Source organism: Chelonoidis abingdonii, chromosome 10 (genome assembly GCF_003597395.2).
Source record: "Chelonoidis abingdonii isolate Lonesome George chromosome 10, CheloAbing_2.0, whole genome shotgun sequence".
Taxonomy (NCBI): Eukaryota; Metazoa; Chordata; order Testudines; family Testudinidae; genus Chelonoidis; species Chelonoidis abingdonii.
In genome coordinates this window covers 79045193-79060290 of record NC_133778.1, presented here as the reverse complement: position 1 = coordinate 79060290, position 15098 = coordinate 79045193, and the positions used below count along the sequence as shown (strand labels likewise).

The following is a 15098-nucleotide window of genomic DNA, read 5'->3' as shown; positions in this document are numbered from 1 at the left end:
GGGGGGGGGGGTGGGAGGAGGGGCTGGGGGGTGCCCTTGTGGTGGCTGGGACAATGGGAGCAGGTGGCTGAAATGAACCAGCTGTGGCATTTGGCCAGAGCCAGCGAGGGTGGAAGTGGGGGGGTGGGGAGGGGAGTTCCAGGGTCCCCAGCCTAGGCTGGGTTAACTGCATGGCTCACCCACCTGGGGCAGCCTGGAAGGGGGCAGGGAAAGGGGCAGGCGTTGGAGGGGGTAAAAGGAAGGAAAGAAGCAGCTGGTCAGAGTCCCGTCTTCCCCCAGGACTGGAGGGGGGGCAGGATCGGCCAGGACAGAGCCGATATTGCAGCCAAGCCACACGGCTCTGGGCACCACATCTCTAGTCCCTGCAACAGCTCCTGCCCATGGGCCACAGACCCACCGGGGCGAGCGGGGAGCCCCAGCCTTGGCCTCTTGAGTGCAGTCAACGAGGGGGCTGGTTGTGGGGTTCGGAGATGGACCATTGTCCCCTGGGAACTGGCTGGAGACCTACCAAACCCACTGTCCAGGGAGGCCCCCCAGCGGCAGCCAGGACTGGGGGGCAGGTTTTAAGGGCACCAGCTAGTGAAGGGGAAGGAACATGGGACCCCTGGAAGTGGGGTGGGGGGGAGGGCTGATCTGTCCAGGTTCCCACTCTGCCCACACAGCACTGACTGCTCCTGCCACCTCCAAGGAGAAGGGCCCGTCCCCCCAGCTAGGAGGGAAAGGCAGGGGTGAAGCGCCGCCTCCGAGGGCGGCATCCAGGGAGATAACCCCCCCCCCCACCACTGCAGGGCCCCCAGGCTGAAGCCACTGTCTCATGGGCTCCGCAGAGGCACCTGTGGACGTTTCCGTACGGCGGCCGGCCCCGAGAGCCCCCTCCCCGGCTGGGCCAGGGAAAATGGGAACCCGAGGGCCAGAGCAAGCCTCAGATTCCCTCCTCACCCTGCTAACAAGGGACTTTCAGGATGGGCTTCTCTCAGCTCCACCGACGCCCCAGATTCCCTCTCTGCCCATCGCTCCCACATGGCAGCTGGACACGCCGGGGCAGGGCCCTTCCCTGCCCCAGCCCTGGGCTCCCCCCATGCTCTGTCTCCCTCCCAGCACAGCCCTGCCTCCAAAGGGCAATGATCTGCCCTAGGCAGGAAGTCAGCCCCCACCGCCCCCCAGAGCAGCCCCCGTACCAGTGTTTGTGGGTGCACAGGATGGCTTCCAGCGTCACCCCCTCCTGCTCAATGGCTGCCTGGAAGAAGAGAACGTGTAAGCAGCAGCCCCAGCCTGACCACAAGCTCTGTCCCCACCCCAAGGGCTAAAGAACCAGGGAGCTGCCTGGTGGGGTGGGCTGCCCAATCAACTGGGGAACACACATGGGAGAGGAGGTGAGCAGCCGGCCAGTGCCTCCCCCAATTCGGCAGCATCTGATTTGATTCAAGCCCAGAATCGCCTGGGAAGCTGTTTATATTGGGGGCCCCCGCAGCTCCCCACTGCTGCACCCTCCAGTTGCTCTGACCTATCCCCGCCACCCCTGCTCCACACTCCGTGCAAAGGAATTGCCCCCAGGTCTCTCAGCGGCCCCCAGGTATGATGGCAAGACTTGAACCCAGTACTGCCAGAGGGCTCAGTATCCCATGCCCGGCCAGCCTGGCAGGATGCAAATCCAGGGCTCCTCATGGCAGTGCAGATCCCTCCCAGCCCCTGGCAGGGGGTGAGGACTCTAATTCTCCAGCACACACAGCCAGCCCCACCTCACTGCTATAGTAATCCCCAGGGAAGCTCTCGGCAATGTAAGAACGGCCGGACTGGGGCAGAGCAATTGTCCATCTAACCCAGGACCCTGTCTCTGACCATTGCGGGGGACTTCAGAGGGAATGAACAGAACGGGGCAATTAGCAGGTGAGCCACTCCCTGTCCTCCACTCCCAGCTTTTCACAGTCAGAGGCTTGGGGACAGCCAGGGCAGGGGGGTGCGTCCTTGACCATCTCAGCTAATAGCCATTGATAGATCTGTCTGCCAGGAACTTCTCTATTTGAACCCAGTTAGTTTTGGCCTTCACACCATCCCCTGGCAGGGAGTTCCACAGGCTGACTGTGCGCTGTGTGAACACACTTCCTTGTGTTCGTTTTAAACCCGCTGCCGGTTAATTGCACTGGGTGACCCCTGGTTCGTGTGTTATGGGAAGGGGTAAATAACACTTCCCTGGTCACTTTCTCCGCACCAGTCCTGATTTTCTGGACCGCTACTATATTCCCTCTTAGTCATCTTTTTCCTAAACCAAACAGGGTCAGACTTTCTAATCGCTCCTCATATGGAAGCTGTTCCATCCCCCTACTCGTTTCTGTTGCTCTTCTCTGACCTTTCCCCACTTCCAATCTATCTTTCTTGGGATACGGCGACCAGAACTGCCCAGTATTCAAGGTGTGGGCCTACCAGGGATTTACATAGAGGCGCTGTGATATTTTCTGTCTCATTATCTGTCCCTTCCCTAATGGTTCCTAACATTCTTTTAGCTTTTTTGACGGCTGTGGCACGTTGAGTGGCCGTTTCCCCAGATCTCTTGCTTGAGTGGTAACAGCTAATTTAGAGCCCGTCGTTTTCTGCATAGAGTCGGGATTACTTTTCCCAATGTGCTTTACGTTGCCTTTTTCAGCACTGAATTTCATCTGCTGTTGCATGGCACGGTTTGATGAGATCCCTTTGTGGCTCCTCGCTCACACTCTGCTCTGGGCTTAACTGTCTTGAATAATTTTGTATCGTCTGTAAATTTTGCCACCTCACTTTCCTCTTCAGCTTAACCGAGCCATTTCCTGCCCCCGGCACTTTTTACTGCACACACTATTTAACCAGCAGCACTGAGCTTGGGAGCCAGCCAGACCACTTCTGGGACAGGCACCCTTTTTTTTTTTTGGGGGGGGGGGGTGCTTCTGACCCTCCATGAGCCCAGATTCCACCCATGCAGGGGTGCAGATGCAGCTGTTTATAACCCTGGGATCTGTGGCAGACCCACACCCAGCTCCAGGCTGGGGCTTTGAGGTGAAAGTGACCAAAGCAGAGACTCCCTTCTTTCTGCACCAAGAGGACTTTAGCCCTGAGCTCTGTGTGGGGCGGGGAGCCCCCTCCATGCCCCAGAAGCCCTTCTGTATAGGCCAGTGGTCCTGCCACTCGCTTCCAAAGCATGCTAGGCCCTTCCGATCCTGCTGATCCTGCCGGGGAGCAGAGCAGCTCTTGCACTAGCTTTTTCCCCTAGATGGGCGGGGGGTGGGGGCTACTTTAGAGTCAGCCCTGTCCTGCTGGGGGCCCATTCGCAGCTGGGAGGTTCTGGGAAGGCTCCCCCATGCCCAGTGCAGACCCTGCACTGGGAGAAGCAGTCATTTCCATGTAGCAGCTGTTCTTCTGTCTCTGCTGCATTTCCCCTTCTCCTCCCACTGCTTCCTGCCAGGCCCCAGGGCAGGTCTCCTTCCGAGTTCATTCCCCTGCCCCTGCACAGGATTCAATGCTCTTGGTGCTAAGTGGGTTCCAGGCACCGAGGGGTTAAAAAGAACCCAGGCCAATGCAGTAGCAATCTGCATGCTGACTGATCTCCCACAGGCTGGGGAGCAGGCAGCACCTCAGCCGCCCACCCCACTGCAAGTTGGAACAAGATTCCAGAGAAGCCACCCCCTCTGCCTCCCCAGGGGACTCCGGAGTGACTCAGCCCTGCTCCCAGGTGGCTCTGTAATGGGTTTAGAGCCTGGCATAGGGGCAGCTGCTCTCAGGGAGGGCGCAGCAGGCACCACTTGTGGGCGCAGACCCAACCGGCTGGGCGCACCAGAGTGGAGCCAGCAGTTGGTTTGCATTGACCACCTTGGGTGTCGTCTCGGTGCCCATTGGGCAAAGTGTCCCCTATGTCAGAGACGGGGCCACCGAGGGGCTGACACGCCGGCTGCGGCTGTCTCCTGGTGCTAGGACTGCCCATGGTGGGGTTAAAAGGGGCAGCCAAGTTCTCTGTAAAGTAGGTTGTAATGAATCAGTGCATGCACCGCTGCTCCCTGCTGGCTGGATTCAGAACTGCTCATCTGTGTCACGGGCCCTATAGCACCATGATCTTAAGGGGATTCTCCTTCGCTCTGTGCAGCTGGGGGAGCAGCGTCCGGCCCCACTTGCGAAGTTCTGAGTGGCCACAGTGCAGGGCTTGGAGGCAGGCATGGAGCCTTGGTCCTACCCCAGCCCTGTGGCCCCATGCTCCCCGTCTCCCCACTGCAACTTGTGGAGAAGGAGGGGCCAATGCCCGAGCACAGAGGAGTGACGGGGTGCGGTTGGGTGTGCACACAGTCACTGAGGGCAGTTCCATTGGTGGAGGGGTATTCTAGGAGCTGGGATTCCCCACCCCCTTCAAACAAGGGACTGGTGCATTTCCTTTCTGTGGCCTCCCCCCCTCACCGTGCTGCATATCTCACTGTTCTTCTCTCGCTCCCCACCCCCTTCCACCAGCCCCACACACGCAGCACGCTCTCTCTCTCGTTAGCCTTTCACCCCTCACCATGGCATCCGGGCACCTTCCCTGCAAAATCAATAGCAACCGCCAAGTCCCTAGTGGGCTCCGTGGAGTCTCTGTCACCCATCCGGCCGCAGAACAAACAGGTGGACCAACAAAGGACTGCAGCCTCCGGCAGCAGGAAGGAGGGGGCTGGGCCGGTGGCTGTGGGGGCCTTTGAAGAGCAGGGCAGCGAGGGAGCCAGAGGCACCCTTCGCACAAGGCTGGGTGCCTGATCTTCTCTGTCTGATGCCCCCCTCAACTGCTGCCCCCCTACGCCAGGGAGGGTGGGACAGGCAGCCCAGCAGGCAAAGGTCGGTGCTGATGGCAAAATCCGGCAGATCCTCAGGATACAGGGAAGACAGTTGGGAGTGGAGGGTGGGCAGGAAGAGGGGGCACAGAGACAGGCTCAGGCACTAGCCCACCCCACTCCCACCCCCATGGCCACTGGGGTCCCTCCCAAGAGCAGCTTTAACCCTAGAGTGCGGCACAGCGGCTATGGGATGGTGAAAGGGGGCAGGTCCCATCTCCCCACCCCACAGCATGGCACAGTGGCTCTGAGATGGTGAAAGGAGGCAGGTCCCATCTCCTCACCCCTCAGTGTGGCACAGTGGCTATGGGATGGTGAAAGGGGGCAGATCCCATCTCCCCACCCCACAGCGTCTGAACCCCCCGCACGTCTCAGTGGATCGATCCCCTTGTAAATTTCACGCGCCGGAGGGCAGGGCGCTGGTCCCAGTGGGGCAGGAGAGCGCCCCCGCCGAGGCAGGGAACAGTTCTCACCTGCACGGCCAGCGGGTCTGAAGGGTCGATGGCGGCAGCAGTGTTGGAGTGGGTGTCGATGACCAGGTAGCTGTAGTTGTTGGCTAACACAGGAATCGGCAGGATCTTTACCCCTGAGGTTACAGGGCAGACACACAAGCAGCTGAGAAAGGGGCTCTGAGCCAGAGCCTCAAACTCCTGGCAGCCCTGAGAGTCCGGGGACCAACCAGGTCAGACTCTGACTCCAATCCGGACATGGGCCAAGGCAGCAGAATGGGAAAGTTTGATCAGATGAGGCTCAAGTTATTGCTGGAGCAGCTCACGAGATTCAGGGTCTGTCAGCTCCTTGTGCCCAGTTAGATCCCCAGACCCCAGCCCAACCTGAACCTGGATCCATGCATTAGCGTAACCACCCTTCATCCCCCCTGTGACGGAACCTGGCCCCTTCGGTGCTGAAAGCACGAGGCTCTGCCGCCTGAGCTAAAGAAGGAACTTCACTAGCTGGCAGCTGTAGTAGACTGTTACCCTCTTGTGCACCAGCTGTTAGAGGGGGCTAGAGACGCTGGGGGCCCCGGACTTGTGGGATGAGTGAGAACGGGCCCCAGAAGCAGGGTGGGGGGCAGCCCCAGAAGCAGCTAGGACTCACCACTGAACATCACGGGCTGGGGGATCGAGTGGCCATGTGGATACCGCTCCCGGGCTTTCTTCATCTGCCGTTTGTAGAAGAGGTAGCCCAGCCGGGTGCGGGCGTACAGGCTGTACCTGAGGAGAGGACAGGGAGAGGGCTAGAGTGAGATGCAGAGATGGGTCTCCCTCCCACTCCCACAGGGGCCCAGCAACTCAGCTGCTCTCCCTGCCCTCTTTGGGGTCGGGGGCAGATGTGCTGCAGAGCACCAGGGTGCCAGGGACACAGAAGAAAGCATCAGGGTCTGGATTTCCCTCCTTTCCAAGAAGCAGCAGCTAAAGCTTTTAGACCAAACTGTTCCTACTGTCGCAGCCAGCCCGTGGGGAGGTGGCCAGGCCGGTGGCTTTGTCAGCCGACCAGTGGCCAGACAACAGAGATGGGGATGGGAGCCCAAGGGCTGGGAAGCCAGTACACAGGTTATCATCTCACAGCTGCGACACAGGCCAGGTCGGATGCAGGAGCGGGGGATTTTCTTAATTTTTTTTAGCCCTTTCTAGCACAGTGAAAGCTCCAGCGTAGAAGTGGTGACACTGCCCAACACAGCATCCGCCGAACCAGTGCAAGCTACGCCAGCATCAGCACCATCAGCAGCACGAGCCGCGTCCACACGGCGGGTTCACTGGTATAGCGATCGCTGCAGTCACGGTGCTGGCCTGTAGAGCTGTCCCTGTCTATCCCCCCCGGGCGACCCTCTTCTGCCCTACGCCGGCACAGATTCCCTCCGCTGCCTGGGGCCCAATTCCCGACAGCCAGACCATGAGAGACCGGGAGACTTGAGAATCAGGGGATCAGCTCCTGAGAGGGTGCAAGTCACCGTAAACCCCTTGACATCAACGGAGCTCTGACCATTTGCGCCAGCTGGGGACCCCGGCCCCAGGCTGTTAACCTCCGTTTCCCCCTCTGCAAGATGGGGCTAATGTGGCTTCACTCACTCTTGCCTCTCTGCTGCCCGGGAAGCACGGTTTTGACCGGCAATGCTACCAGCGCCCTGGGATCGGGGCAGACCCAGCCCATACGCCTGGCTCCCACGATCACACCCGCTCTGCATGCAGGGCGCGCGGGGGGCAGCATCTGCCTCAAACTAGCCAGAGCCCTTCGCCTGTCTCAGCTGGGGCACGGCCAGACACACACTGGGCTGCACCTGTCAGCGTCCAAGTGCCACACCAAGCTGATCTCCCCAGTGGGGCCAGTTTCCCCAGAGAGGCGCTCGGGGCAGGGGCACCACTTAGGATTTCCAAGTCAATGGATCAGCATGTGTCATAAGTAGATAGGTAAGGGTTAATTTTCTTTTACCTGTAAGGGGTGGACAGGGGGGGAATCAAGCACCTGACCAGAGGACCAATCAGAGAACTGGATTTTTTTTTAAAGTCTGGGAGGGAAAGGAACTCGGGGTCCACTTAGGATTTCCAAGTCAATGGATCAGCATGAACTAAGCAAACAGGGGAACGAGACACCTCCAGGTGGCTCCACAGGGGGTTCTCCCCAGTGGGGGCAGATGGTGCCATTACTGGGGCACAGTTCAGGGGGGCAGGCTGGGTAGGAGCCTGGGAGAAGGGGGAGCTGAATCTCCCTGCAGTTCACTGGAGGGGCGCGTGAATGCCGATCTGGCTTTCAGGTGCCCCTTGCAACATGGTGGAGGGGGCTGGCGGCAGAAGTGAGGGGCAATGCCAGAACGGGCACGGAGGAATCAGAACAGCACCCAGCTGCCCCACGCTGGCTCTCCCCCGCCCCTGAAGGCACAGCGCCAGATGGGGGACAGGCTGGGGCTTCTTGGCACATTGGCCAGGTTTGTGAGAAAGGATTGCTGCCCTTCACCCACCGTCCACAATAATCCTCCAGCTTAGCATGGGTCTGGAATTTCCCTGGTCCCACAGGCGTCAGAAAGTAACAGCCGCTGGAGCGCCAACCTGCACGTGCACACACACCCACCTGCGCCCCCCCGGAGAAAGGGCAGAGCCGCACCTGGGTTCTGAGCTACGCACCACGGACATCCCAGTGCGGGCTTCCCAAGCAGGGCTGGGGAGCTGGCAGATGCGTCAATGAGTCCGCCCAGGACACAGCGTGTGCGGCCAGGTTCAGGAAGCGAGCTCAGTGCTCGGAGGGGATTGGGGAGACCACCCACCCCCTGCCCCCAGCAAGCAGAGCGAACTCAAGGGCTCGGATTTCATAGCATGCAAGCCCCCAGCATCTGGAAAACCAGCCTGTATGGATGCTCCAGTGGGCAGCTGCTGGTTAATGGCCCTGGAGGGGCCCGGAGAAGGAATGGGGTATATGGGCTGGGGGGGGGGGGGGGGCTGCTCTCACTGCTCTTGGACTCACCCAACCAGGCATTTCTATTGGTTTCTCTCACAAGATACAAGAGCAAGAAAATATCCTGGCAGCGTGGGGGGAAGGAGTTGGGTGTACTGGGTCCCAACAGGGACTGGCTCTATCACGAGCTCTGAGAGAGGAGTGGGGTCCTGGCTTCTGTTCCCAGGTCCAGGAGAGGAGTGGAGTCTAAAGGGTTAGAGCAGGGAGGTCTGGGAGCCAGGACTCCTGGGTTCTATTCCCAGGTTGGGGAGAGGGGTCTAGTAGTTAGAGCAGGGGGGTCTGGGAGCTAGGACTCCCGGGTTCTCTCTCTGACTTTCCTACTTTTTGACCGTAAGCAAGCCCTGGTGCCTCAGGCCACACACACTGTTACCATCGTCATGTACTTCGCTTGGGCAGGCTGCAGTTAGCTATGCTGGTAAAAGCGCAGTGTTGCTGACAGCGCATTGCTGGTACAACGTGCTACACGACCACTGCCTTCCTGGGGTAGATCTGGCCTCAGGGTCCCACCTGTAGAACTGGGACTCCTCCAAGCCGCATCACAGGGCAGATGTGCCAGGCGTGGGTTGCTCACGGCCGCAGAGCGCTGAGAGACACTCCAGCAGGAGGCGCTGGCACGCCAGGCATTTGAGTAGCGACCTGCCTGCCCCCAGGCACTGAGTGTGGCTCAGCCGAACCCTGGTACACCTCTGGCAGAGAGACAATGCCTGTGAGCAGGGGAAGCAGGCCTGGGCCCCATCACCACCCTGCTGGAACCAGGCATTCCGGGTGGCAAGAACCGCCAGCTGGTGCTGGAGCTCAGCAGGCCGTGGGCTTTGAGGTTTTTAGCATAAGAGCTTTCAGCTGCTCCTAGACCAGTGCAGGCAGAGCAGCCCCCCATAGAGCTGCTGGGGGGGGGGGGGGGGGGAGAGAGAAGCATGTTACCCACCCCCAGTCAGGCTGCTGCACTGGCTTCTGTCCACTAATTGCACCAGCCATCCCAGTGATCATGAAACCGCCAGTTCCCTCTGCCAGGGCCCCAGCCCCATGGTTTTAAAAAAGGGAAGTAGGTTGGAGTAGCATTAACCTGTTCAGACACCAGCAAGGGTGGAAGGGTTCTCCCCCCAGCTTTAACTTATATTTGCCTTGTTATACAGGCTGGCGGGGGGCGGGGGCAGTGGGGAAGGGTGACAAGTTCTGCCAGGAGCCCAGAGGCAGAACCTCATTTGCACACCTTACAAGAGTTTACTTCTCTCTAGCACCACCCCTGGCTGCAGTTCTGGAGGCATTTGGGGAAACCGACGCAGGAAAGCAACACTCAGGGTTGCATATGGAATGCCTGGCAGGGGCTGATAGCCAGGGGGTCCTGACTCAGGCCCCTTTGCTCTAACCACTAGTCACCCCCATTCCTCCAAAAGGAGACCCAGGGCAGCAACTTCCCTGCCCCCGCCTCAGCTCCCAGCAAGGAGCTCTCAGCAGCCCCACAGTAGTGTTGGGAACTGGGGGAGAAGGGGAGGTGACAAGATACAGCCTCCCCCCGGCCCTCAGCCCCTCCAGCGACACCCCCAGGGGATTCCCAGCTCCCAGGGGAGTATTCAGCTCCAGCTGGATTCTCTAGCCAGCTGCAAGCCCCTCCCCCTTCCCCACTGAGGAGCCGGGTCCAGGGTAGCAGGCCTTGCCGCTGTGGCTCGGGAGTCAGGACTCCTGGGTTCCGTGTCTTTGCCCGAGGTCTGTTAGAGCAGAGATTAGAATCAGGACTCCTGGGTTTTGTCCCCAGCTCTACCATTGGACTTTGCGCAAATCCCTCTCTCTGGGGCTCCCAGGGCCGCTCTGTACCATGGGGGCAATGAGAGCCAACCCCTCCTGCCGGGGTGGGCATGTGGCTTCTGAGATGGGACCGTACTGGGCCTTGGGGTGGGATCACATGAAGCTGGATGGACGAGAAACCCCAGAAGAGACTGGGCCTGGGGAACCACACTGATCATAAACCCCACGTCCAAAGGACACAATGAGACCCCACCAGATGCCCTTCAATTAAAGCTGAATGCAAGTCAGGCCCCCTGCTCCCACCTCGACGGGAAGGAGGGGTGCGCACTGCCCAGCGTTGGGGGCGGAGAACGGCCACGGTGAAACAGACAGCAGCAGTTTCCAAGGCCGGCCTGGACTCGGAGCCCGTTCTCTCCCCGACCCCATGACTCTGTGTGGGCTCTGGCCCAGACAGCCCCAGCCGATGAGTGTGCGGCTGTCACGCGGACATTGCTGTGCAGCGGGGTGAGCGCAGGGGGGAATAGTTACAACATCTCTGCCGGCAGAGATCAGCTCAGAGCCCAGGTCCTTCGAGCTCAGTATCTTGTCTCTGCGATCAGCCTGTGCAAAAATCTTCCATAGGAAGCAGCCAGAGATCACCACCCTGGACGGCTGTGGAATAAACCTCAGTGGAGGCAGCTGCTGAGCCCTGGGGCAGTTACTGGCTGGCGGAGCCATCAAAGCACAGGAGATTTTATCTCACCTAATAGCGGATGTTCTGATTATCCAGAGAAAGGGCAATTCCAAACAGGATTGGACTTAAGCCCTTGATCTACGCAGCAGCTACGAGGCAGTATGTAAAAAAAACACAAAAAACTGGGTTTTGTTAGGTTGAAATTTCCCCTGCATTCGCGTATTTTTCCAGCAACAACAAACAGCTACCACAGCAGGAAAAAAGCTGCAGAATAACAACAAATAAAAGCTGACTTTGAAGTTTAAAACTTGCCATGAAGCTTACAACCCCCACACACACCCCCACCGCTGCCCCGCTCTCCCTCCCCACACAGGCTAGAGGCAGATACTGGAGGGAACAACTGCTTTTCAAACAAACAGAGATGCTTCCATAAGCGGCCCGACGCTGCAGCCCTGAGCATAGGGAAATGAAACCTCCACAGGTTACCCCTGGCCAAGCCAGCAATCAGTAAGATAGACGAAAAATCAGCAGGGGAAGATAAACTGGATTAACACAAAGAAAGAAAACCCCTTGTCGGCTCTAATTACTTATGGTATCGTTAAGGTAAGCCAGGAGGTTGGTTTCCAGCACAGTGTCCCACAACAACAGCCCTTCACGGGCAGATCCGAGTGGAGAAAACATCGAACTTGAGACTGGCTGAATTACGGGTAAGCGGGAAAGGTAGTTTCATGCATGCTCCACATTTACCTAAATCTCCATGCCAATGTTAGCAGTTGTAGAACGTTTTCCTGTTTTTTTTAAAAACCACCTCTCCCTCCCTTCCCCCACCCCATTGCTGTCTGAAAGACCCACAGAAAACCGGAAAGAAAACTAACAGATTATACAGCCAGATGCCGTATACAGAAAGTAAACACACTGCCAGGGCGGCGGAATGTAAATACATGACGGTAGGATTCTCAGTCTAGCCCAGCCTCCAACAGTGGCCAGTATAGAAGCTTCACAGGAAGCAGGACAAAAGCCCCACAACGGACAGTTATGAAATATTTGCTAGGCAAAGTCAGACTAGAAATGAGATGTTTTTAGCAGGGAGGGTCATTAACCATTGGAACAATTTACCACGGATCGGGGTGCATTCGCCATCACTGGAATGGTTTTAATTAGGGCTGTCGATTAAATCGCAGTTAACTTATGCAATTAACTCAAAAAAAATGCATCGTGATTAGTCACACTGTTAAACAAGAGAATCCCAACTGAATAATATTAAATATTTTGGATGTTTTTCTACATTTTTCAAAAATATTGATTTCTCTTGCAACACAGAATACAAAGTGTACAGGGCTCAATATTTTATTACAAATATTTGCACTGTAAAAATGAAAAAAATAGTATTTTTCAATACACCTCATACAAGCACTGTAGTGTGATTTCTGTTGTGAAAGTGTAACTTACAAATGTAGGGTTTTTTGTTACATGAAGGCTTTAAAGCTTTCAAGTCCACTCAGTCCTACTTCTTGTTCAGCCAATCACTCAGACAAACAAGTTTGTTTACATTGATGGGAGATAATGCTGCTTGCTTCTTCTTTACAATACCACCTGAAAGGGAGAACAAGCATTCGCATGGCACTTTTGTAGCTGGCATTGCAAGGTATTTACATGCCAGATATACTAAACATTTGTATGTCCCTTCATGCTTCAGACACCATTCCAGAGCACACGTTTCCCTGGTGATGACGCTTGTCAAAAAAGTAAGACGTTAATTAAATTTGTGACTGAACTCCTTCGGGGAGAATTGTGCCTCCTGTCCTGCTTTACCTGCAGTCTGCCCTATACTTCATGTTATGACAGTCTCGGATGATGATCCAGCACATTTTGTTCATTTTAAGAACACTTCACTGCAGATTTGACAAAACGCAAAGAAGGTACCAATCTGAGATTCCTAAAGATAGCTACAGTGCTTGATCCAAGGTTTGAGCATCTGAAGTGCCTTTCAAAATCTGAGTGGGATGAGGTGCGGAGCTTTCAGAAGTCTTAAAAGAGCAACACATAGATGCAGAAACTACAGAACCTGAGCCACCAAAACAGAAAATCCACCTTCTGCTGGTGACATCTGACTCTGATGATGAAAATGAACATGTGTCAGTCCGCACTGCTTTGGACTGTTATCGAGCAGAACCCGTCATCAACATGGACACATGTCCTCTGGAATGGTGGTTGAAGCATGAAGGGACTTATGAATCCTTAGTGCATCTGGCATGCTGGCTACAACAGTGCCAGAAGAACACCTGTTCTCACTTTCAGGGGGCAGAATTATCTCCTGCAAATGTAAACCGAGTTGTTTGTCTGAGCGATTGGCTGAAATAGGTCTGAGTGGACTTGTAGGCACTAGAGTTGTACAATATTTTATTTCTGAATGCAGGTTTTTTTGGTACATAATTTACATTTGTAAGTTCAACTTTCACGATAAAGAGATTGCACGACAGTACTTGTATCAGGTGAATTGAAAAAAAGCTGTTTTTTACAGTGCAAATATTTGTAATAAAAAACCAAGTGAGCACTGGACACTTTGTATTCTGTGTTGTAATGGAAATTAAATATTTTTGGATGTTTTCGACTTTCTCAAATAGATTGATATGACATGATATTCTATTATTAACAGCACAATTAATCGTGATTAATTTTTTTAATCTCTTGACAGCCTTAGTTTTAATCAAGACTTGGCGTTTCTCTAGAAGATCTCCTCTAGGTCAAACAGGAGCTAATTCAGGGACATATCCTATATCCTGCCTATCTGTGGTTAGTTTATGGGGCTGCAACACCAAAGTAAATATCCCTTAGAGATAATGCTCCAGCCTATCTAATGGGACTCAGGATGGTCTCATCTATACATGAATCCTTTTCTGAAACCTACACTATTCTTCTACTCCAATGCCTTGTGGCAGAGAGTTCCACAGCTCCCTTCAGTTATAGCAACTGCAGAACAGGGACGTCTCTTCAGACAGAAGAGTGATTTCAACTGACGCTGTCCTACGGCACGATCCCTCATGCAGGCAGCAGAAATGATACTAAGTTACCTTCCCCATTAGCTTCTGTGAAAGCACTTTGCCTTTCAACCACACCTCCCTGAGAAGCTTACAGTATTATCCGATGAGAGACATGCACTGCCTAGCCATTCGGCACGGGTGTGCAGAAGAGGGGAGTGACAGGTACTGTAGAACCCAAAGCGTCAGACTTCCTGCTCTGAACATGCTTGAATTCGCAGCAGTTAATGTTGCATTTACCCAGTGGGTCGGGCACCTGGGAAAGAACAAAAGGCATCTCTCTTGGGGATCACCTCTTCCTTAAGGGGGCCCCTGTGGGACAGGGATTGTATGGAACTCTGGGCGGGGGGCCCTGCCACAGCTGTGCCAAGAACCAGGCACAGTGTGTGTGTAGGGGGTTATTAAGGGAAAGCACCCAGGTTGTACGGACTCCAGAGAGGTACCAGCCTCCCGGGGAGGTTTGCACATGCTGGTTCAAATGGGATCTTTCAGCCATCAACCAAGAAAGGGCTTCTGGTGGAGCAGGGATAGCTCGGTGGTTTAAGCACTGGCCTGCTAAACCCAGGGTTGTGAGTTCAGTTCTTGAGGGGGCCATTTAGGGAACTGGGGTAAAAATCTGTCTGGGGGTTGGACTAGATACTTCCTGAGGTCCCTTCCAATCCTGATATTGTATAAAAAGGCTGCATTTACATTGCCTCAGGGCCTTCTTTCTGACCCAGCGAATGGACAGGCCCTTCTATCCAATGGCCCCAAATCTCGTGGAAGGGCCCATGAGACTGATGGAGGATCTTGGGTAAGCTTTTAGCATGTGTAGAGGAACTTCTTCCTTGTTTCTATACGTTGTCCCGGTGACACTTTTACCGTAAGAGTAAAAGGTGCTGGCTTAGCAAGAGCAGCGTGGTGACTTGTAACTGCCAGCCACACGCTGTCTGTGGCCATTGCAGAGATGGCAAAGCAATGGGGCGGGCAATCAGGCAGGCTGGCTGGCAGGGGGTATCACAGAGGACTGCAGGAGCTATGCAGCCTTCAAACCCCAGTCAGAAGGGGGAGAGCCGTGCATCTCCTCCCAAAAGAGGCGACGACTGGAAGCCCGAGACCTGATGTGGGTGCCCCGAAGGGGAACACAGGTGCAGTTACCCTGAAACGGGGATATCTGGCTCAGTGCTGCCTGCCAAAGTCCAACAGTTTACTGCTGGTGAGTGACACACAGCTGTGACGAACTGGAAATGTTCTTAATGTTTGCTCTGAATACTGTGTTGGTGCCTCAGTGTCCCCTATGCACTTCTTAAGTATCTAGGTAGTGGAATAAGGGTGTGTGATTGCTGCAGAGCAAAGGGCCAGTGCACCTAAATGCCTGGCACTCTGTCTCCTAGCAACTGATGG

General features: G+C 55.5%; 1 protein-coding gene across 1 annotated transcript in view; it reads right to left on the bottom strand.

Moving 5' to 3' along the window:
* Positions 1-15098, bottom strand: part of LOC116815782 (putative thioesterase PNKD) — a 27396-nt gene that overhangs the window by 10900 nt on the left and 1398 nt on the right. The window contains exons 2-4 of the mRNA XM_032764422.2: positions 5913-6028; positions 5288-5400; positions 1179-1237 (exon numbers count right to left, since the gene is read on the bottom strand). Of these exons, the coding sequence (XP_032620313.1) occupies positions 1179-1237; positions 5288-5400; positions 5913-6028 (288 nt within the window). The remainder of the gene's footprint in view (positions 1-1178; positions 1238-5287; positions 5401-5912; positions 6029-15098) is intronic.